Source organism: Camellia sinensis, chromosome 2 (assembly GCF_055761805.1).
Source record: "Camellia sinensis isolate YWXY chromosome 2, ASM5576180v1, whole genome shotgun sequence".
NCBI classification, from domain to species: domain Eukaryota; kingdom Viridiplantae; phylum Streptophyta; class Magnoliopsida; order Ericales; family Theaceae; genus Camellia; species Camellia sinensis.
Genome location: NC_138962.1, coordinates 15,773,605 through 15,798,923, shown reverse-complemented (window position 1 = coordinate 15,798,923; position 25,319 = coordinate 15,773,605). Strand labels below are relative to the sequence as shown.

Here is a 25,319-nt window from a genome sequence, read left to right as displayed (position 1 = left end):
TCTAATAATGTGAGTAATATCATATAGTTTTCTAAGATTATTGAATAATTATTCAATAAATATAATGGACCTCACATTATCTAAGTTAATCATCACCACTTTGCCAACACCCTCCAAAATATAATTTGACTTTACTTATGTGTTATTCCTCACAAATGAATAATAACAAAACATATCAAGTTATCATTTGTTTTTCAATTACTTGACAAAAATGAGTCAACGTTGTACCTTTAAAAAAATTTCGTCTCAATAACAAAAAATGTTTGAGACTCGTAGACTCACTCCCCTAATTTGACTTCTAATAATGTGATATAATAAGTATTAAGTTTTGATTTGTGATACACTCATTATATAAGATCCAACTCTCTTACCACATAATTGTAGATGTATTATGGATCTAAAATTATAAATCTCTAATATTTTTAAAATATTTAATATGCCCTAAAAGCACATATCAACAAAATTTATTTTTTATTACATCATTAATTAAAAACACTTTATAAAATAAAAAATATCACATAATATTATAAAAGTACTAAATAATTCGCTTTAAAAAGTCAGAGTTGCGCGCCAAATTTTCAAAGAAGGCAGCTTGCATTTTTTTGTCGAAGCAGGTAAGGTCTTGCCATCTTAGCTATATTTGGCATGGATTTGTTTTTTTGTTTTTTTTTTGGTTGCTATTTTACTAATAAAAAGATAAAATAAATTAAAAAAATTAATAAGACAAAATATTACATCTAAAATATAATTATTTTATTTTTTCTTTCATAAAAATAAAAAATGCCAAAAAAGCTCATCCCAAACAAAAGCTTTATTTTCCTCACATCATAGTTAATGTTAAGATTTTGTTGTATTTTTTATTTGTTTTTAAAATTTGATTTTTGATTTTTGATTTTTTTAAAAAAAAATTAATTTAATGAAAAAATAATAAATAAAAAATACTCATTGTTTTCCATATAATTTTATCTTCTTTTTATTGAAAATAATTTTTTTTAAACCTTTTTAATATTTTATTTTTGTCACACTAATTTCTAAGTTTAACATTTTATTATATATATAAAAAAATTATTATTATTTGATGTGACACATAATGAAGTCCACTTCCAAAAAAAACAACACTATTTCATAATTTTATCCATCTGAATTTTAAAAAATAAAAATTAGGTTTAAGATGATTTTTAAAAAAATGTTCCTTAAAATTGGATTTGTTTAGAAATGAAAATAACAATTCATGATGATGACATCTTCGCCATTTATATGTATCTTGTATTAAAAAAAGTAAACATATTATAACTTTAATTCTCTAAATTTATTTTTAATAAAATTAATGTTTTTAAATTTCTTTTTTTGAGATCTTTACAACAATATCTATATTGCATATATGGTTTTGAAGGGAAAAAAATTAACAAATATATATATATAAATGAAGTACTAATAAATTTTAAAATATAATTTTGTGAACTGTATAGTCCTTTTTTTTTTTTTTCCCCTTATGAATCTAAAACTTATATTAAAGTGAAAATTACACAAAAAGATAGTCACTTATATATTTGGGTTTAATTTTTGAGTGATAAAAATGAGTTTCTCCAAATATGAAATTATACATTTAGGCAATCTACATTGTAAATGTTTTGAATTTTTCAGCATTTTGGAACAAATCCAACATTACAAATAATAGTGTAACATTCTAATATAACATACTAAAAAATTACTTAGTGTACTTTTTCCAAATGTAATAAAGTAATACTAAAAAAAAAAAAATTTCTTAATATACTTTTCCAACATAACATTCTTATCAATGTAATTACAAATACAACGCTCCAATGTAACACAAAAAATACTAAAAAATTTCTTAGTGTACTTTTTTCAAATGTAACACTAACAGTTTGAAATTATACATTTGTCTAAAGCTTACTAAAGAATTTTTGAACTCATTTTGGAATGGTTTGAAGAATCTCACATCCCACATCCTTTTTTTAGCATCCGTTTGGGAAGTGGGTTGACTTTTTGGCTTTTTGATTTTTTTGACTTTTTTGACTTTTTTAGCTTGGGCTAAAAAGCTTGGTTTGGGAAGGACTTTTTGACTTTTTGGCTTTTTTGACTTTTTTTGTGAGAGAAGAATGTAATGATTATGAGTTGGATGTGATGTTTTGTTTGTTGTGGCTAATAGGGGTGAGCAGCGGATATACCGATCCGCCAAAACCGACCGAACAGAACCGATCCGCCGCATTTTGGACGGATGCATGATGATGAGCGGACGGTTGAGGATTGATTTTCTCCAATCCGCCAATTTGGCGGACGGATGGCGGATTTGAGATTTTTTGGCCGCAACCGAACCGCCAAACCGCCAAATCGCGAGCACCTATAGTAATTTATAAGACTTTGTATTTTCAATTTGTTTAAATATTATGTTTGTGTTTTCAATTGAAAAAGAGTTTAAATATTCTGTTGAAAAAAAGTTTTCAACTTGAATATATTTTTGAATTGAAAAAAATAAACATATTATTCATCTATATTTTTTAGTTTTTAAATCTAACTCTAAAAATAATAAATAAAAAATATGATATATGCTGGTTGGTTTTTGTTTTCAAAAACATATGTAGATGTAACAATATAGAGACATTCAATCTCTACTACTGCTCTGTTTATGGTTTTGGTGGTTTGAATTGTTATTATATTTTAAGAATCACAGATTGTAATACTTTATAGGGATGAATCATGCTGTAATTGTAATATGTGGATGAAGCATACAGTGATCGTGATATTCTAAAGTTTCAAACTTTCTTTCTTTGGATAAGGCATACAGTGATTGTAATAGTTTTTTAAGTCATTGACTGTAATACTTTTTTTTTTCTTTTTTTTTTTAAGGAAGTGCACAAGTTGAATTATGTTGAAAATTTATAAAATTTTAAACCGCCAAACCGATTCGCATCCATCCGCCAAACCGCCAATCCGCTCAATCCACATCCGCCGGATTGGCGGACGGATGCGGATTGATTTTCTTCAATCCGCCAATCTGGCGGACGGATGGCGGATTGGAGGTTTCGTGGCCGCAACCGACCCGCGCCCACCCCTAGTGGCTAAAATAGCCAAAAAAGCCCCATTTAGCTCTTGCCAAACAAACCCTATTGGATTGCTACGTTTGAAAAAAAATATACTAACGTTTTTTTATATGTTACATTGGAGTGTTACGCTAAGAAATTTTTGAGAATATTATATTGGAGTGTTACGTGTGAAAAAAGTATATTAAGGAGTTTTTTTTTAGTGTTACATTGAAATGTTACGTTTTAGTGTTAAAGTTTAAAATTATATATATGCCAAAAACTTATTATGTTTGAAGAATCTCACACCCTTTTGAAATCTTTGAAGAATCTCGCATTTTAAAAAATTCATCCCAAATTTAATTCCTATTGATTGTGTATCTTACCTTTCTAATACCAAAGAAAAAAAAATAAAAAATAAAGAAATAAAAAACATAATAAAAATAAGGATATAACCGTAAATTTAATTTCTAAATAATATATTAAATCTACCTTTCCAAAATCAATGGGACTAATTGGTCTATAAAAAAATTCTTGGAACTAAACAGATCACCATTCCTCAAGATGTGATTTATAAGTAAATTTTCCTATGTAAATCCCTAACTATGTTTATCAAAGATGTATTTTCTAAGTTAAAAGTAATTAATAAAACAAAATAATCCATCACATATCACCCTTTACATTTTTAAATATCTTTTTATAAAAAATTAAAAAATCAATTAAAATATGGCATACATACACATACACATACATACGCTCCCTCAACTATCACTTTACTCCATTATTGATAAATTTCAATAATATCATCAATTTAAATGAAAAAAATTGAGAAAATGAAACAAAATATGAAAAATTAAAAATATAATTTCGATTGTAAAAAAAAATCTGGGAGAATCTCAATTGAGACAGAAAAAGAGATGCTCTTTCTTTTCAACTTCAAATCATTGAAATCTAAAAATTATGAAATATGTTGGATAATTTCTACGCAAAAAGAGAGGAAAATCAACAAATAATTAAGATATTTATCAACACACGTTCCAACAACACTCGTACTCAGATTAGCTACCCAGAGTTCCACCTTAGCTAACAATTCACATTCCAACAGCCCTCTCTGCTTTAACTATTCCCTTTAAAATATTAATAAATACAAGCACAGGGGGAAAGAGAGACAGGGGCAGGGACACAGAGCTTCGTCTGCGATGGTGAGTAGGTCGACGTGGATCGCCCTCGTTGCATTCTTGTCCGCCGTCGATCGTGACTCGTTTAGCGTCGATTCTCCTCCTCCGGCGTTGATTCTCCTCCTCCGGCTCGATCGTCCTCCTCTGGTGTTGATTTTCCTCCTCGTGCTCGATCGTCCTCCTCTGGCGTTGATTCTCCTCCTCCAGTTCGATCGTCCTCCTCTGGCGTTGATTCTCCTCCTCCAGTTCGATCGTCCTCCTCTGGTGTTGATTTTCCTCCTCCGGCTTGGCCCTCCTCCTCCGGCATTGATAGTGAGTTGTCCGGCGTCGATCGTCGATCGTAAGCAAAGCTTGGAGTGCTCGAAAGAAACTAATAAAAAATTGAGAGGCTACTGAACAGTGCCTCGTCTTCCCTGGCGAGGCACTGTAGCTGAAAATCAAAGTAGCTAGCCAAGCTAGCCACCAGCGAGGCTGCTGGAGATGAATTTTCTGCCTTTAGCTAGCTATAGTAATAAAAATAGAGGAATAGAGAGGCTTCTGGAAGATTGGAAAAACCGATATCAACATTCCTAATTCCTTAGTCAATCATTCCTTAATTAACTAATTCCTTAATCAATCATTCCTTAATTGATCAACTTTCATTCAAATTCCTCTCTGCAATCGCTCTCTCTCTCTCTCCCTCTCTAAATGAATATATATATTCGCATACACACTGTTGGAACAATCTTCTGTGTAAATAAAATAACTAGAAATAAACTCAAACAAAATAAATAAATAACATACCGGATTTATTTTGTCGAACCAAATAAAATTACAAGACCAAGTCGAGTGTGTGACACTCTGTCCTTAAGACAGATTCGCCCCGCTATGGTACTTACGGATGAGTGGCGTCTATCTCCCAGGATACAATGATCTTCACAAATTGTAATAGTACTCCAAACAATTTGTTCGGCGAACCAAACCTGTGTTCTAACTCTCTGAATATTATACTAAAACTAATATGAAGAATAAAAACAAATGCAGTATTTTTTGGACAGCAAAAAGACCACAAACACACTGAATTTCCCCCGGGCCTAAACCATTGCTGGAATGTAATATTTATAGGCAAATATTACTGTCCGAAAAGGTTCCAATATTGAAAGAACATAAGAGATTTCAAATGAACAGGTGCCAACTTATTCAAACAGTTTTAGCCGTTGCACATGGAATAGAACTTCCTTCCAACAGTTTGAAAAACAAAAAGCCGTTAGAGGACAAAGTTCTACACTACACTGATTGGAATAAATTTTATTAAACTATTTGCATAGTTTAATCAAACCAACAACCTTCACTGTTTGAAATAAATATATTAAACTATTAGATTTAGATTAAACAAATAAATCTAATAGTATAATAGATTTTAATAAAACCTGTTTGGAATATAAATATTAATCTTATTTGACAAACTTTAGGAAACCATTTAAGGAATCCAAAAATTTGAATTTAGATTTAAATTAAATTCCCACAAAAATTTTTATTGAAAAAATTCAAATGAATTTTGTCTAAAAATTAATGTTAAACCTGAAAACGATGTCAATTTCCCATTCACTCATAAATGGTTTTGACGTTCCGTGTTCATCGTGTGACTTGCCATGCGGCAAGGAACACTTCACCTCTTCGGACACGCCCCAAAATATTTTAGGGGCCTACTAAATTTTGGGCTCAAAGTCGGCCTAAAATATGCCTTATATAAACCAATTTTCCAACAATCCCCCACATGAATGGAATTTGACGGAGAGAAAATGCAACAACATGATCTAATACAGAGAGTACAGAAATTGAAAATATTCTGCAAAGGATAGGTAGCTTTTGGCTTTGAACCTTCCCTTGTGAGACACTATCGGATTTACTAGCTAACCAGTGAACATGATGTCTTGAACTGTTCAGCCGTTTGTGTAAACCAAGACAATAGAACTCACACAGTATATCAACAGACACAGTTTAGTTCTCACTATTGTGTTCATTTTGGCCCTGAACAACCTGGTCTTTCATGAGTGCTCTAAAGACTTGTAGCCCTTCACAAATCTTATAGAACCGGCCCAGTTCACACTCACATAGGTGATTCTTATGAAAAGTATCCTGCCATACTCAACTAGGTTTACCTAGATATAAGAATCATTAAAAGTATTACTTAACCTAAATCGCTGCAGACATCACTTATTTCATCATAGAAATGGGTAGGAGTTGGACTCCACAGTGATCCTTCTGAGTCAATCACAACTCGGTTGTCCCTTTGAACCTAGATCTTGGGATCTCCAGTCAACTAGGTTGGGTTGCCGTTGTGGTAACTCTTATTTAATAGGCTTAAGTCCCATTCCCCTCGATGAATTTTCAACTAACTCTCTTGCTAACCCTTTGGTTAGTGGATCCGCTATGTTATCTTTAGACTTAACATATTCTATGGAAATAATTCCATTAGAGAGTAGTTGTCGTACGGTGTTATGTCGACGACGAATGTGTCGTGACTTACCGTTATACATATGACTCTGTGCTCTACCAATTGCTGATTGACTATCACAATGTATGCATATAGCAGGCACCGGTTTTGGCCAATTTGGAATATCTTCAAGGAAGTGGCGAAGCCATTCTGCCTCTTCCCCTGCTTTGTCTAAAGCTATGAATTCAGATTCCATAGTAGACCTAGCAATACAAGTCTGTTTGGAAGATTTCCAAGATACAGCCGCCCCACCAAGAGTAAAGACATACCCACTGGTGGACTTCGAGTCTCTAGTATCCGATATCCAATTTGCATCACAGTATCCTTCAAGTACTGCTGGATATCTAGTATAGTTAAGCCCAATATTACGAGTAAATCGGAGATATCTTAGAACCCGTATCATTGCTTTCCAGTGTTTTACTCCCGGATTACTCGTATATCTACTTAATTTACTTACTGCATAAGCTATATCTGGGCGAGTGCAGTTCATCAAGTACATTAAGCTTCCAATTATTTGGGCATACTCTAATTGAGAAATACTTTCCTGTACATTCTTAGAAAGATACAAATTAACATCTACAGGAGTTCTAGCAAGATGATCATCATCTTTGCTGAATTTGTCGAGTATTTTCTCAATGTAATGAGATTGTGACAAAGCATATCCTTCTGATGTTTTGGTAATTTTCATACCAAGTATTACATCAGCAATGCCCATGTCCTTCATGTCAAAATGTTTATTCAACATTTTCTTGGTAGTTTTAATCATGCCATTATTACTACCAATGATGAGCATATCATCTACATAAAGACATACAATGACATAACCTTTATCTGTGTTTTTAATATAAACACACTTGTCACACTCATTAATTTTAAATCCATTTGACATCATTGCCTTGTCAAATTTCTCATGCCATTGCTTTGGGGCTTGTTTTAAACCATATAATGATTTAACCAATTTACACACTTTCTTTTCTTTCCCTGGAACAGAAAACCCTTCTGGTTGTTCCATGTAAATTTCTTCATTTAACTCACCATTTAAGAAAGCGGTTTTAACATCCATTTGATGAATTTCTAGATTGTACAGAGATGCAATGGCAATTAGCATTCTAATGGATGTGATTCTAGTAACCGGTGAGTATGTGTCAAAGTAATCTAGACCTTCTTTCTGTCTAAAACCTTTGACTACAAGTCTTGCCTTGTATTTATCTATTGATCCATCCGCTTTCAATTTTCTTTTGAAAATCCACTTGTACCCAAGAGGTTTACAACCTGGTGGCAAGTCCACTAATTCCCAAGTGTGATTTTGCAAGATGGATTCAACTTCACTGTTGATAGCTTCTTTCCATAAAGGAGCTTCAAGACTGGACATAGCCTCTTTAAAAGTTAAAGGCTCATTTTCTAACAAATATGTTAGAAAATCTGGACCAAAAGATTTTGAGGTTCTAGCACGTTTACTACGCCTAGGTTCTTCTTCCTCATTTTGATCTAACTCTTGTTCTTGATCATGTTCTTGATCATTACTAGTAATAGCATCAAAAGATCTTTTCTTATTACTAGTCTCTTGTCCAATCTTATTCGGAAATACATGTTCAAAGAACGATGCATTCCGAGATTCAATAATAGTATTTACATGCATTTCGGAATGTTTTGATTTATGAATCAAAAACCGATATGCACTACTATTCTTGGCATAACCAATGAAAATGCAATCAATGGTCTTAGGACCTATCTTAGTCTTTTTAGGACTAGGAATAGCCACTTTAGCCAAACACCCCCACACTTTTAAGTATTTGTAGGATGGTACTCTTCCATGCCATAATTCATAAGGTGTTTGATTTATTTTCTTTCGGGGTACTTTATTTAAAATATAATTAGCAGAAAGTATTGCTTCCCCCCACAAGTTCTGAGGTAATCCAGAACTAATTAACATGGCATTCATCATTTCTTTTAAAGTCCTATTTTTCCTTTCAGCAATTCCATTTTGCTGAGGTGAGTAAGGAGCAGTGGTTTGATGAACTATTCCATGTTCTTTACAAAACTCACCAAAAGGTGATTCATATTCACCACCTCTATCACTTCTAAGTTTCTTGATTTTCTTACCAAGTTGATTTTCTACTTCATTCTTATATTGAATGAAAGTTTCCAAAGCTTCATCCTTGGTTCGAATTAAATAAATATAACTATATCTAGTATAGTCATCTATAAAAGTGATTACATACTTTTTTCCACCTCTGGTTTGAATTGATTTAAAATCACAAATGTCACTATGAATTAATTCAAGTGGTTCCGTACTTCTTTCAATTGAATGAAAAGGAGTTTTAGATAATTTTGCCTCAACGCAAATTTCACATTTATGATTTGAATCAATGTTAAATTTAGGTAAACATTCCATATTAATTAATCTACGCAAAAATCCATAATTAACATGTCCTAGTCTACCATGCCATAAATTTGAAGACTCAAGCAAGTAAGAAGAAGATGTAGTATTATTAATAACTGAGGGTACAACGGTCATTACATTTAACTTGAAAAGGCCATCAGACAAGTAACCTTTTCCTACATACATCCCATTCTTAGTAAGTACAAATTTATCACTCTCAAATACTAGCCTAAACCCATTCTTACTCAACAAAGATCCGGAAACAAGATTCTTGCGAATGTCCGGTACATGCAGCACATTGTTGAGAGTGAGTTCCTTTCCAGATGTCATCTTGAGTACAATCTTTCCTAGTCCTTCAACTTTGGAAGTTGAGGAGTTGCCCATAAAAAGTTGTTCACCATTATCCACTGTAGAATAAGATGTGAACATCTTTTTGTCGGCACAGATATGGCGAGTAGCACCAGTGTCCACCCACCATTCTTTAGGATTTCCGACAAGATTTGCCTCGGAAACAACTACAGAAAGATTTATGACATCTACACCATTGGAAATTATATCCATTTTGGTTATATCGGCTTTAGTAACCTTCTTACTTGTTCTTCCTTTGCCTTTGCAAAAATTAGTTCTTAAGAACTTCTCTGCCTTTTCACTATTATTCACTGGCACAGTCCCAACAAAAGGAGAAATTGGCGTAATGGCAATTACCATACCAGTACTGGTTTGAACATAAGTTTGACCAGTTTTAGTAGCCATAAATTCTAAATTATAAAAACAAAATTATAATTAGAATTTATACTACACAGAAAATTAAACCAAATTCACAGAATTAAATTCTGTAAAAATAAAAGAAACAAGAATGTAACTTTTATTTTTCAATTAATTTGAAAATAAAATAAAATTTTATTTAAACAAATTAATTCCACACAGAAAATTAAATTCTGTAAAATAAAAGAAATAAAAACTATAACTTTTATTTTTCAATTAATTTGGAAATAAAATAAAATTTTATTTAACCAAATTAATTCCACACAAGGAAATTAAATTCTATAAAAATAAAAGAAATAATAACTATAACTTTTATTTTTCAATTAATTTGGAAATAAAATAAAATTTTATTTAACCAAATTAATTCCACACAAGAAAATTAATTTCAGTAACACTTCAATAATTAAAATACTGAAACAGAATTTTAATTAATGAAAACTCAGAAAATAATTTCTAAAACCCAAAATTAATTTCTGAAAAAATTCCACAAAAATATATTCTGAATTGTTAATGACACCAGTATCGTACTACTAGTTGTTGTCAAAGAAAAGAGACAGTATATTACTACTATCTGTCAAATAGCATATAATCACTATTTGTTTTTCCAACCAGAATATTATTTTGTAAATTCACAGAAAATAACTTTCTTCCGAAATTATTTACGAAGAATGGAAAAAGGAAAACAAATGAAAAGAATGTAACTTTTATTTTTCAATTAATTTGAAAATAAAATAAAATTTTATTTAAACAAATTAATTCCACACAGAAAATTAAATTCTGTAAAATAAAAGAAATAAAAACTATAACTTTTATTTTTCAATTAATTTGGAAATAAAATAAAATTTTATTTAACCAAATTAATTCCACACAAGGAAATTAAATTCTATAAAAATAAAAGAAATAATAACTATAACTTTTATTTTTCAATTAATTTGGAAATAAAATAAAATTTTATTTAACCAAATTAATTCCACACAAGAAAATTAATTTCAGTAACACTTCAATAATTAAAATACTGAAACAGAATTTTAATTAATGAAAACTCAGAAAATAATTTCTAAAACCCAAAATTAATTTCTGAAAAAATTCCACAAAAATATATTCTGAATTGTTAATGACACCAGTATCGTACTACTAGTTGTTGTCAAAGAAAAGAGACAGTATATTACTACTATCTGTCAAATAGCATATAATCACTATTTGTTTTTCCAACCAGAATATTATTTTGTAAATTCACAGAAAATAACTTTCTTCCGAAATTATTTACGAAGAATGGAAAAAGGAAAACAAACGAAAAATTCTGTAAACAGAATAATTCGAATCTGTCTTAAGATTGTTGGAACAATCTTCTGTGTAAATAAAATAACTAGAAATAAACTCAAACAAAATAAATAAATAACATACCGGATTTATTTTGTCGAACCAAATAAAATTACAAGACCAAGTCAAGTGTGTGACACTCTGTCCTTAAGACAGATTCGCCCCGCTATGGTACTTACGGATGAGTGGCGTCTATCTCCCAGGATACAATGATCTTCACAAATTGTAATAGTACTCCAAACAATTTGTTCGGCGAACCAAACCTGTGTTCTAACTCTCTGAATATTATACTAAAACTAATATGAAGAATAAAAACAAATGCAGTATTTTTTGGACAGCAAAAAGACCACAAACACACTGAATTTCCCCCGGGCCTAAACCATTGCTGGAATGTAATATTTATAGGCAAATATTACTGTCCGAAAAGGTTCCAATATTGAAAGAACATAAGAGATTTCAAATGAACAGGTGCCAACTTATTCAAACAGTTTTAGCCGTTGCACATGGAATAGAACTTCCTTCCAACAGTTTGAAAAACAAAAAGCCGTTAGAGGACAAAGTTCTACACTACACTGATTGGAATAAATTTTATTAAACTATTTGCATAGTTTAATCAAACCAACAACCTTCACTGTTTGAAATAAATATATTAAACTATTAGATTTAGATTAAACAAATAAATCTAATAGTATAATAGATTTTAATAAAACCTGTTTGGAATATAAATATTAATCTTATTTGACAAACTTTAGGAAACCATTTAAGGAATCCAAAAATTTGAATTTAGATTTAAATTAAATTCCCACAAAAATTTTTATTGAAAAAATTCAAATGAATTTTGTCTAAAAATTAATGTTAAACCTGAAAACGATGTCAATTTCCCATTCACTCATAAATGGTTTTGACGTTCCGTGTTCATCGTGTGACTTGCCATGCGGCAAGGAACACTTCACCTCTTCGGACACGCCCCAAAATATTTTAGGGGCCTACTAAATTTTGGGCTCAAAGTCGGCCTAAAATATGCCTTATATAAACCAATTTTCCAACACACACAGCTATTCAGTACGCTGTTGTAGTTATTGCATTGGAGAATTTCTTATTGCTGATTTTCTTGTCGCTTCTTATGATATTTCTTCAGAGGATGAATCGACTTTCAGGTTCTCCTTCACCTTACGTCCTGTGTTTGTTTATCAATTCAGTGTAAGTTTTTACAAAAAAGTACAGTGAATAATTAAAGTCTTGAAACTCTTTTAGGAATTTGTAATAATTTTCTAAAACTACCATTGAATGGTAATTTCTCTTAAAAAGTATATGAATGAAAGATGAATATAAACATACATGTTCATCGAGTTTTAAATTTTTGAATAAGTTTGATTTGTCACATGATTAATTTTAGGTTCATCAACAGTTGTGTTTAAGTAACGCCTGTGACCACGTTGCTGATTCATTCCTTGATATGGTGGATGGGAGACGTTCAATTTTTATTTTATTTTTTTAATTGGTAAAAAAAAAAATTATTGATAAATTTAGACAGTAAAAAGTTTACATCGCCAAATAAATCAATAAAAAAAGAAGCTTGGTGACCAACAATGTTTGAGTTGGTGTGTATTTTTGAAGGTTTTTCCAAGAAGTTCCATTAGAGATGCTGGTCTAAATTTTGTGCTCTGTTTCTGTTTGTAATGTTATCGAAAATAAAAAATTAATGAATCTATTTAAATTGTATTACATTTCTGTGCACGCATATGTTTATGAATTGCATATATACCTGTCCAATATCTTTGTTCTTGGATTTTTTTTTTATTTTTTTATTTTTGGTATGATTTTCTTGGATTTTATGCGTGCATGTAACATGCGTTTATGTTTCGAGTTGTCTTTCTTATGGGAGGGAAGTTGACCATCTCTTTTGAATTTTTTGAAGTGAATTCAATGAGGGCATTTGATGTAGTGATTGTTTAGCACCTCTTGTAAAATCTCTGGTTTAATTTCAATAGAAATGAGTTTGATACTCTTTGTGTGTGTTAGTTTATTTCTCCCCCATATTGTTTTATTTTTATTTTTATATTCTATCTATTGAAAATTGGAACAATATTTTATTTTTTTTAGTATAACTGCATCAAATATATTTTTTTTTATATATATATTTTTTTGCATCGTCAATATTTTTTACATATATATATATATATACATCTATTTGCTCTATCAAAGAGGAATAGACTTTCCAATACCTCCAAACCAATAGTATGGAGAAGAAGAACATTCAATTATCTCCTTGGATTTGCTCAGTAATTTTATACTATCGCCACCACCTCGGTTTAAATGACATCACTTAAAAAACTTTTCTTCATTTTTACGTACATATACATCAACGATAAATTGTATGTATATATATAAAATTTATTTTGACTTTTTTTGTGTGATGATGTGTATGAAACTTTTCATAGTCATTGTTGCGACATGCTTTAGCTAGATATAGTGATCTATCTGCCTGGAATTTTCATTTCATTCACTGTTATTAATTTCCTATGTCAAATGTGTTACAAACAGATTAAATAACTTCAATTTGATGATGGTATTATTATCCCATGAAAAAAAAAAAACAGAATAATTGATGATATTCTAAACATAAAATTAAACAGGGACTTTGAATATTTTGTTGATTACTTTTTTATTTTTCTTTTTGTCCATTTTTTTTTTAAAAATTTACTCGGTTGCTGATCTTTCGAAGTAATTTAAGGCATCATTTCTGGCAAGATTTCTAATTCTAATTTTCATGTCTTATTGTTGAAGGCATCATTTTTGGCATCATTTCTAATTCTAATTTTCATGTCTTATTGTTTATCATAGTGTTAAGACTAATAATCAATCCATTAGAATAGGCTTGTGTTTCTAATTCTTCGGTTACTTTCGGGGATGGGAGCAAAATTTTAAAAACCTTAATATTTTACAGTAGTTCCCTTATGGTAGGTCTGAATTTCTGTTATCGTTTTATTTGTGAGATATTTCATAGTTTTGCATCATCTTTGACTCTACCAATTCCTGATAACTAACACGTCAATATCTAAAGGACTCTAATTTACTTAGGCTGCATGAAAAATCACCAACAAATCTCAGTTTCTGCATCAACATTAGGAATAATTCTGCAGTTACTTGAACTGATACATTCTTCCATTTTCAATTTTAGCCTGAAACACTTTATTCTTGAATTCATTTTTACATCAGTGTCGGAGAAAATAGATGAGCAAGAAGGTTTCAAGCTGTTTGGGACCACAGATTCGCGTGAACCTGAAAATGCAGCAGAAATACTCAAGGAAAGGGAGCAAAAGCTCTTATTTTATGAATCCACTGAGTTGGGAAGAGCAAGCAACTTGCGCAAAAGTTTAGATTGGGATAGTGGCTTTCTCACCAGAGCAGGTATGGTTTTACAACAAATCTGAAATATTTGGAGCCTTGTGCCAATGTTAACTCCTCTGTTTCTGTTTGTAATGTTATCGAAAATAAAAAATTAATGAATCTATTTAAATTGTATTACATTTCTGTGCACGCATATGTTTATGAATTGCATATATACCTGTCCAATATCTTTGTTCTTGGATTTTTTTTTATTTTTTTATTTTTGGTATGATTTTCTTGGATTTTATGCGTGCATGTAACATGCGTTTATGTTTCGAGTTGTCTTTCTTATGGGAGGGAAGTTGACCATCTCTTTTGAATTTTTTGAAGTGAATTCAATGAGGGCATTTGATGTAGTGATTGTTTAGCACCTCTTGTAAAATCTCTAGTTTAATTTCAATAGAAATGAGTTTAATACTCTGTGTGTGTTAGTTAATTTCTCCCCCATATTGTTTTATTTTTATTTTTATTTTTATATTCTATCTATTGAAAATTGGAACAATATTTTATTTTTTTTAGTATAACTGCATCAAATATTTATATATATATATATATATATTTTTTACATTGTCAATATTTTTTACATCGTCTCTGTGTGTATTATATATATATATATATATATATCTATTTGCTCTATCAAAGAGGAATAGACTTTCCAATTCCTCCAAACCAATAGTATGGAGAAGAACATTCAATTATCTCCTTGGATTTGCTCAGTAATTTTATACTATCACCACCACCTCGGTTTAAATGACATCACTTAAAAGACTTTTCTTCATTTTTACGGACATATACATCAACGATAAGTTGTATGTATACATATAAAATTTATTTTGACTTTTTTTGTGTGATGTCGTGTATGAAGCTTTTCATAGTCATTGTCGCTATATGCTTAGCTAGATATAGTGATCTATCTGCCTATAATTTTCATTTCATTCACTGTTATTAATTTCCTATGTCAAATGTGTTACAAACAGATTAAATAACTTCAATTTGATGATGGTATTATTATCCCATGAAAAAAAAAAACAGAAAAATTGATGATATTCTAAACATAGAATTAAACAGGGACTTTGAATATTTTGTTGATTACTTTTTTATTTTTCTTTTTGTCCATTTTTTTAAAAAAATTTACTCAGTTGCTGATCTTTTGAAGTAATTTAAGGCATCATTTCTGGCAACATTTCTAATTCTAATTTTCATGTCTTATTGTTGAAGGCATCATTTTTGGCATCATTTCTAATTCTAATTTTCATGTCTTATTGTTTATCATAGTGTTAAGACTAATAATCAATCCATTAGACTAGGCTTGTGTTTCTAATTCTTCGGTTACTTTCGGGGATGGGAGCAAAATTTTAAAAACCTTAATGTTTTACAGTAGTTCTCTTATGGTAGGTCTGAATTTCTGATATCGTTTTATTTGTGAGATATTTCATAGTTCTGCATCATCTTTTGACTCTCCAATTCCTGATAACTAACACGTCAATATCTAAAGGACTCTAATTTACTTAGGCTGCAGGAAAAACCACCAACAGATCTCAGTTTCTGCATCAACATTAGGAATAATTCTGCAGTTACTTCAACTGATACATTCTTCCATTTTCAATTTTAGCCTGAAACATTTTATTCTTGAATTCATTTTTACAGCAGTGTCGGAGAAAATAGAAGAGCAAGAAGGTTTCAAGCTGTTTGGGACCACAGATTCGCGTGAACCTGAAAATGCAGCAGCAATACTCGAGGAAAGGGAGCAAAAGCTCTTATTTTATGAATCCACTGAGTTGGGAAGAGCAAGCAACTTGCACAAAAGTTTAGATTGGGATAGTGGCTTTCTCACCAGTGCAGGTATGGTTTTACAACAAATCTGAAATATTTGGAGCCTTGTGCCAATGCTAACTCCTCTGTTTTTGTTTGTAATGTTATCGAAAATAAAAAATTAATGAATCTATTTAAATTGTATTACATTTCTATGCACGCATATGTTTATGAATTGCATATATACCTGTCCAATATCTTTGTTCTTGGATTTTTTTTATTTTTTTATTTTTGGTATGATTTTCTTGGATTTTATGCGTGCATGTAACATACGTTTATGTTTCGAGTTGTCTTTCTTATGGGAGGGAAGTTGACCATCTCTTTTGAATTTTTTGAAGTGAATTCAATGAAGGCATTTGATGTAGTGATTGTTTAGCACTCTTGTAAAATCTCAGGTTTAATTTCAATAGAAATGAGTTTGATACTCTTTGTGTGTGTTAGTTTATTTCTACCCCATATTGTTTTATTTTTATTTTTTCTAGAAATCCAAAGTCTGACTCGACTTCGCCAAATTAGAGTGTTTCCTAATTATAGATAAATAAAGAAAAATAGTCTATCCTAAAAGATTTATGACAATTACTTTTTAATTTATATATATTTTTATTTATGGTCGTATCCTTTAACATAATCCATATCCTACTTTTTCAAAATTTGTATCGATGTATCCATATTGTGTCATACCTCTATCTTGTATCCCTCTGTCCATGCTTTATAAATTGTAACTAGTCACCTAATCTCGGCCAATACAATACTTTGTACATATGTCTTAAAGTGAGATAACATAAGTATATTTGAAGAAATACTCTGTAATAATCTGATTGTAGGTTATATGGTACGTGAATGATATTTCTCTGCTCCATGTAGGCATGTTTATATTCTAATTCTAATTTTCATGTCTTATTGTTTATCATTGTGTTAAGATTAATAATCAATCCATTAGAATAGACCTGCGTTTCTAATTCTTCAGTTATTTTCGGGGATGGGAGCAAAATTTTAAGAACCTTAGTATTTTACAGTAGTTCCCTTATGGTAGGTCTGAATTTCTGATATCGTTTTATTTGTGAGATATTTCATAGTTCTGCATCATCTTTGACTCTCCCAATTCCTAATAACTAACACATCAATATCTAAAGGACTCTAATTTGCTTAGGCTGCATGAAAAACCACCCATAGATCTCAGTTTCTGCATCAACATTAGGAGCAATTCTGCGGTTACTTGAACAGATACATTCTTCCATTATCAATTTTAGCCTGAAACATTTTATTCTTGAATTCATTTTTACAGCAGTGTCGGAGAGAATAGATGAGCAAGAAGGTTTCAAGCTGCTTGGGACCACAGATTCTCGTGAACCTGAAAATGCAGTAGAAATACTCGAGGAAAGGGAGCAAAAGCTCTTATTTTATGAATCCACTCAGTTGGGAAGAGCAAGCAACTTGCGCAAAAGTTTAGATTGGGATAGTGGATTTTTCACCAGTGCAGGTATGGTTTTACAACAAATCTGAAATATTTGGTGCCTTGTTTCAATGTTAACTCATTTCATATGGTTAGAGCAAGTTAAAATTCGAAGTCATTAATGCTTCATGCGTGATCAGGACTCCTAGATCCAGAAGAGTTGTTTGCCATAAATAAAGGATTTGAGAAGGCTGAAGCTCACCTATTACCCGAAGTTCAAGAAGATCTGTGTAGGTGGAGATATGCGGACTCAGAATCTACATTAGACAGCGATGACTTCTCTTTGGACAGCAACCAAAGCACTGAGGTTGATTTGTTTGAAGGAATAAGAGCATCCATTAAGAAATCCAATATAATGTCCGATGTTTGCAAGTCAGGAGTTGGAGAAGCCCACAAACGGGATACCCACTGTAAGTATATTGCAAATTCATAACAAATCTTACTGTGAATGGAACAGGAAATTTTTTCCTGTTCATTTTGTATGTGAATTGCAATGTGATTGCATTTAAGGTATCCAAAAGAGATTTAATGGGTAATCAGGCCTTCCGCTATTGTTGCAGCAGGAAATATTGAAACCTCACTTGTCCCAAATTCTTTTCTTACTCTTAGGCTTAGTAAGCATAATATCTTAGGTTGGTACCTAGCCTTAGTGTCTTGTAAAAAATGTTATATGGTCTCCCTTTTTATGCATCTGTTTATCACAAATCTATGCTCAATATCTATGGTTGCTTCTTTTCAGCCTTGAAGAAACTTGATGAAATCTGTCGAATTGTTATATGGTCTCCCTTTGTATATTTAGAATTGTTATTGTCTTTCAATGATTTATGCACACTCTGTGCTTGCTATGACTCCTAGTAATTTGAAAAACAGTCTTCACAAAGTTACTTTTTAAATTTATATATGTTTATATATTGTCGTATCCTTGACATAATCCATATCTTACGTTTCCAGAATTTGTATCGATGTATCCATATTGTGTCATACCTCTGTCTTGTATCCCATTCCATGCTTTACAGATTGCAACTAGTCATTTAATCTCTGCCAATACAACACTTTGAATTTTTTTTGCGTGCCGTGACTTTTGGTAGTTTGAAATTAAGACTATTTGGTAGAGTAGAAAGTCAACACATACTTGATGTGGTTGAATATATCGTAGGGAAGCATTGCAACTCTTGATGGTAGTGGAGTTATATGCGGAACGTGAGACTGGAAGTAGAGAGCTTACATACTTTATGGTGGTTATGTAACTGTGTATATAAAATAACTACGTGACTCTCAAATGATTTGATTAATTATCGCCATCTGAATAAATTAATCAAATTTTATTGAACTTTTTCTAGAAATCCGAAGTTTGACTCGGCTTCGCCAAATTAGAGTGTTTCCTATCGATGTATCCATATTGTGTCATATCTCTATCTTGTATCCCACTATCCATGCTTTATAAATTGTCACTAGTCACCTAATCTCCGCCAATACAATACTTTGTACTTATGTCTTAAAGTGAGATAACATAAGTACATTGGAAGAAATACTCTGTAATAATCTGATTGTAGGTTATATAGTACGTGAACGATATTTCTCTGCTCCATGAAGGCATGTTTATATTCTAATTCTAATTTTCATATCTTATTGTTTATCATAATGTTAAGATTAATAATCAATTCATTAGAATAGACCTGTGTTTCTTATTCTTCAGTTACTTTTGGGGATGGTAGCAAAATTTTAAGAACCTTAATATTTTACAGTAGTTCCCTTATGGTAGGTCTGAATTTCTAATATCGTTTTATTTGTGAGATATTTCATAGTTCTGCATCATCTTTGACTCTCCCAATTCCTGATAACTAACACGTCAATATCTAAAGGACTCTAATTTACTTAGGCTACATGAAAAACCACCCACAGATCTCGGTTTCTGCATCAACATTAGGAGCAATTCTGCGGTTACTTGAACAGATACATTCTTCCATTATCAATTTTAGCCTGAAACATTTTATTCTTGAATTCATTTTTACAACAGTGTCGGAGAGAATAGATGAGCAAGAAGGTTTCAAGCTGTTTGGGACCACAGATTCTCGTGAACCTGAAAATGCAGTAGAAATACTCGAGGAAAGGGAACAAAAGCTCTTATTTTATGAATCCACTGAGTTGGGAAGAGCAAGCAACTTGCGCAAAAGTTTAGATTGGGATAGTGGCTTTTTCACTAGTGCAGGTATGGTTTTACAACAAATCTTAAGTATTTGGTGCCTTGTTTCAATGTTAACTCATTTCATATGGTTAGAGCAAGTTAAAATTCGAAGTCCTTAGTGCTTCATGCGTGATCAGGAGTTCTAGATTCAGAAGAGTTGTTTGTCATAAATAAAGGATTTGAGAAGGCTGAAGCTCACCTATTACCCGAAGTTCAAGAAGATCTGTGTAGGTGGAGATATGCGGGCTTAGAATCTACATTAGATAGCGATTACTTCTCTTTAGACAGCAACCAAAGCACTGAGGTTGATTTGTTTGAAGGAATAAGAGCATCCATTGAGAAATCCAATATAATGTCCAATATTTGCAAGTCAGGAGTTGGAGAAGCCCACAAACGGGATACCCACTGTAAGTATATTGCAAATTCAGAACAAATCTTATTGTGAATGGAACAAGAAATTTTTTCCTGTTCATTTTGTATGTGAATTGCAATGTGATTGCATTTAAGGTATCCCAAAGAGATTTAATGGGTAATCAGGCTTCCGCTATTGTTGCAGCAGGAAATATTGAAACCTCACTTGTCCCAAATTCTTTTCTTACTCTTAGGCTTAGTAAGCATAATATCTTAGGTTGGTACCTAGCTTTAGTGTCTTGTAAAAAATGTTATATGGTCTCCCTTTTTATGCATCTGTTTATCACAAATCTATGCTCAGTATCTATGGTTGCTTCTTTTCAGCCTTGAAGAAACTTGATGAAATCTGTCGAATTGTTATATGGTCTCCCTTTGTATATTTAGAATTGTTATTGTCTTTCAATGATTTATGCACACTCTGTGCTTGCTATGACTCTTAGTAGTTTGAAAAACAGTCTTCACAAAATTACTTTTTAAATTTATATATGTTTATATATTGTCGTATCCTTAACATAATCCATATCTTACTTTTCCAGAATTTGTATCGATGTATCCATATTGTGTCATGCCTCTGTCTTGTATCCCATTCCATGCTTTACAGATTGCAACTAGTCACTTAATCTTTGCCAATACACCACTTTGAAATTTTTTTGTGTGCCGTGACTTCTAGTAGTTTGAAATTAAGACTATTTGGTAGAGTAGAAAGTCAACACGTACTTGATGTGGTTGAATGCATCGTAGGGAAGCATTGCAACTCTTGATGGTAGTGGAGTTATATGCGGAACGTGGGACTGGAAGTAGAGAGCTTACATACTTCATGGTGGTTATGTAACTGTGTATATAAAATAACTACGTGTCTCTCAAATGATTTGATTAATTATCGCCATCTGAGTAAATTAATCAAATTTTATTGAACTTTTTCTAGAAATCCAAAGTCTGACTCGGCTTCGCCAAATTAGTGTTTCCTAATTATAGATAAACAAAGAAAAATAGTCTATCCTAAAAGATTTATGACAATTACTTTTTAATTTATATATATTTTTATTTATGGTCATATCCTTTAACATAATCCATATCCTACTTTTTCAGAATTTGTATCGATGTATCCATATTGTGTTATACCTCTATCTTGTATCCCTCTATCCATGCTTTATAAATTGTAACTAGTCACCTAATTTCCGCCAATACAATACTTTGTACTTATGTCTTAAAGTGAGATAACATAAGTATATTTGAAGAAATACTCTGTAATAATCTGATTGTAGGTTATATAGTACGTGAATGATATTTCTCTGCTCCATGTAGGCATGTTTATATTCTAATTCTAATTTTCATGTCTTATTGTTTATCATTGTGTTAAGATTAATAATCAATTCATTAGAATAGACCTGTGTTTCTAATTCTTCAGTTACTTTCGGGGATGGGAGCAAAATTTTAAGAACCTTAATATTTTACAGTAGTTCCCTTATGGTAGGTCTGAATTTCTGATATCGTTTTATTTGTGAGATATTTCATAGTTTTGCATCATCTTTGACTCTCCCAATTCTTGATAACTAACACATCAATATCTAAAGGACTCTAATTTGCTTAGGCTGCATGAAAAACCACCCACAGATCTTAGTTTCTGCATCAACATTAGGAGCAATTCTGCGGTTACTTGAACAGATACATTCTTCCATTATCAATTTTAGCCTGAAACATTTTATTCTTGAATTCATTTTTACAGCAGTGCCGGAGAAAATAGATGAGCAAGAAGGTTTCAAGCTGTTTGGGACCATAGATTCGCGTGAACCTGAAAATGCAGCAGAAATACTCGAGGAAAGGGAGCAAAAGCTCTTATTTTATGAATCCACTCAGTTGGGAAGAGCAAGCAACTTGCGCAAAAGTTTAGATTGGGATAGTGGCTTTTTCACCAGTGCTGGTATGGTTTTACAACAAATCTGAAATATTTGGTGCCTTGTGCCAATGTTAACTCATTTCATATGGTTAGAGCAAGTTAAAATTCGAAGTCATTAATACTTCATGCGTGATCAGGACTTCTAGATCCAGAAGAGTTGTTTGTCATAAATAAATGATTTGAGAGGGCTGAAGCTCACCTATTACCGAAGTTCAAGAAGATCTGTGTAGGTGGAGATATGCGGACTTAGAATCTACATTAGATAGCAATGACTTCTCTTTGGACAGCAACCAAAGCACTGAGGTTGATTTGTTTGAAGGAATAAGAGCATCCATTGAGAAATCCAATATAATGTAAAAAGTCTCTACTGTGTCTATGATCCGTTGTCCTTCAAATGTTTCTCGTCAATTAAAAACTATTACTGATTAAATTTTGTTTCATGATTTTTCACATACTACTTGATTTGGAATTTCCACGATTACTTATGAACAACCAACTGATGGAATTTTGAGACACAGATTATATTAGTTCATAATAAAAATTATTTTGGTTGTCAAAGCGATTAACTGGGTTTTTTCTGACCATAATCTACAAATTTGTATGTCACTATTATCCACAGGACAATATTTATCATTCCAAAGCCAGAAGCTCAATTTCACTACAATAAAAAATTGGAAATGAAGGTAAACCCTCGGAATTTTTCATAATATGTATCAAGTTAGAACTGCACTGATCATTTACGCCACTAAACTTCAATTAAATCAATACACAAGTAATTGCTGCTTTGTCTTTCCATGGTGGAAAGATGACAATGATGATGAGCGGAGACTGGTAGCAACTGACATAAGTAAAGCCTTCTCTAGATCTTTAACTGCACCACGCTGAATCAATGAGACTATGTACTCCATGAAAATCGAATAACATGGCAATGTAATTGGTCCATCCCTTGGGAGCCCAAACTCTGCTTTGGACAACTTGAAGAGCTCTCTCGTGATCTCCTTGTTAAGATACGCTAGGGGAATCATGAAACGCTTTTGATCAGCGCTGTAGACAACAAAATGTCCCTTATCTGCCACGAATGAAGTACTACAGTTACTTGCAGTGTCCACATTTCTGTGAAATGAAATTCTCTTTGTCCTCGTGGCAGCAAACTTCTGCCACTTCCTTGCCATCTTGACGAGTTTCTTAGCACTGATCATGTTGTTGTGTTTAGAAATAAGAGGGAATAAAGATTTCAAGAGACTGAAATGCTAAAGATGCGAATGCAAATGGAAATGGTTTATATAAAAGAATGCCTGAGACAGTAGTGAAATTGTAGCTTTAAAATTGTTAGGATTGGTGGGTTGCAAGACCATGTGCTGGTTGGGTCGCAAGGGACCGCTGAGGGTGGACATGTTTGGCTACTTGGTTTTGTTCTGAAATCAAAACAAACATATGTGGTTTATCTCTTCAAATATGATTAGTGGTGTTTATAAGTTTGTACATGGTTATATCATCAAATATGCTAAGTGGTTTCAAAACATCACGGCCCAATCAGTTTTGCTTTCAGTTCATGTAATTCACAAAACCATACGTGGGTACAGTGGTACACAGAAACAATGACAAGTGCTTAAGGCACAGGAATGGTGATCATTGATAACACGTTTGGTCAGACAAGCGGGCAAGGTTTCCGAATCTCTGCTGAGGGGTCCAATTGAGTCGCTTCCAATAAAAATGCGACAAAAGAGGCATATTTTCAATTTTTGCTTTCCAAAACTTGTCAGCAATGATAGTTTACTGTAATAGCTTTGGGGTTTTTAATGTGATTGACATAAGAGGATATATGGAAGTTGCATATGATTTGTACTAGTTATTTGCTGCAGCTATATTTGATGAATGAATTCTTAAGTGGTTCAGGAATATATCAAAAATCTTTTACCAGCGAGATTGTAACATAGGAAATACAATGTAAATAATCTGATGAGGTTCCAGAAATGATCGTTATATTGAAATCTCAAAGGGTGATTTAAATGACAGGCTCAATTTAGAGTCTTCATGACATGTTTCAGGACCTTTATGACAAAACCAGAAAATAAAATATCCCAATGACTTGAATTCAGATGATTTCAAGAACAAATGTTACAACAAGTTCTTAATAACAAAAATTGTTCTTTGTAAGTTCGAGAGTTTTTTTTAAGTCATGAAACAGTGCTACATGATATCCTGTGCCCAACCATGATAGTTACCGAAGTTGTTTCACTCAATCCATAATATACAATTGGAAAGAACCAAACATGGATAAATTTTTGGATTTTCAAAGTATGTATGACCCTATATTAAGTTGTGATTGTTACATACAAAATTTGCACAATAACATTACAAATTAACCACAAAACAAACATCTACTTGTTTGCTCGTTTCTTGTTGAGTACAAAAGGTAAGGTGCCTCTACTGCCAACAACCGAAAAGACCAAGGCTTGCTCTAAATCTTGCTCTAAATCTTGAGCTAAACCTCTCCGGACAAGTGAGAGTATGTAATCTATAAAAACTGCATCACATGGCAACATAATAGGCCCATCTCTTGGTAGTCCAAATTCTTCTTCAGACATCTTGAAGAGCTCTCTGAAGACAGTGTTGTGGAGATACGCCAAAGGAATCACAAACCGCATTTGATCGGTTCTGTATACAACAAAATGTCCTTTATTACACCTGTCGGTGTCCATAGTAGTCCCTTTGGTTCTTGATAAAGAAATTGTTTTCCTTCCAATGGCCAGCGCTATCTTCTGCCATCTCCTTGCCATTTTCGTGAGCTTCTTGGGGCTTATGATCACACTGTTTTTCCTTCTTTTCTTTTTTTTCTTTTTTTTTTTTTTTTTTTTGGGGGGGGGGGGGTGGGGAGACAAGAGTTTAGAAGGAACAACATGAAAGGAGATTTGGGTCTTAAAACACTGAAAAGGTGTTGATGTGTTGAGTGGTATGAACTATTTATATACAAAGCTTTGAGAAACAATGGTTGCTGTTGTTTTTAT

General features: G+C 32.0%; 1 protein-coding gene and 2 pseudogenes across 6 annotated transcripts; 1 reads left to right on the top strand and 2 right to left on the bottom strand.

Moving 5' to 3' along the window:
* Window positions 1-4,100: 4,100 nt before the first annotated feature.
* On the top strand, window positions 4,101-22,869 carry LOC114287377 (uncharacterized). 6 transcript variants are annotated; one of them, XM_082913804.1, is made up of 9 exons: window positions 4,101-4,559; window positions 14,383-14,574; window positions 16,204-16,395; window positions 17,654-17,845; window positions 17,959-18,228; window positions 19,836-20,027; window positions 20,141-20,410; window positions 22,141-22,335; window positions 22,449-22,869. In XM_082913804.1, exons 1-9 carry the CDS (start codon window positions 4,241-4,243, stop codon window positions 22,487-22,489), a joined length of 1,863 nt encoding a protein of 620 aa, XP_082769930.1. In that variant the 5' UTR covers window positions 4,101-4,240; the 3' UTR covers window positions 22,490-22,869. The 6 variants fall into 6 exon arrangements, with proteins under 6 accessions (XP_082769930.1, XP_082769928.1, XP_082769929.1 ...); XM_082913802.1 differs by having other exon boundaries at window positions 4,102-4,559; window positions 17,651-17,845; XM_082913803.1 differs by having other exon boundaries at window positions 4,102-4,559; window positions 16,201-16,395.
* A 203-nt stretch (window positions 22,870-23,072) lies between these two features.
* Window positions 23,073-23,483, bottom strand: LOC114264796 (auxin-responsive protein SAUR67 pseudogene; annotated as a pseudogene).
* Window positions 23,484-24,692: 1,209 nt separating this feature from the next.
* Window positions 24,693-25,091, bottom strand: LOC145810414 (auxin-responsive protein SAUR68 pseudogene; annotated as a pseudogene).
* Between the last annotated feature and the right edge of the window lie 228 nt (window positions 25,092-25,319).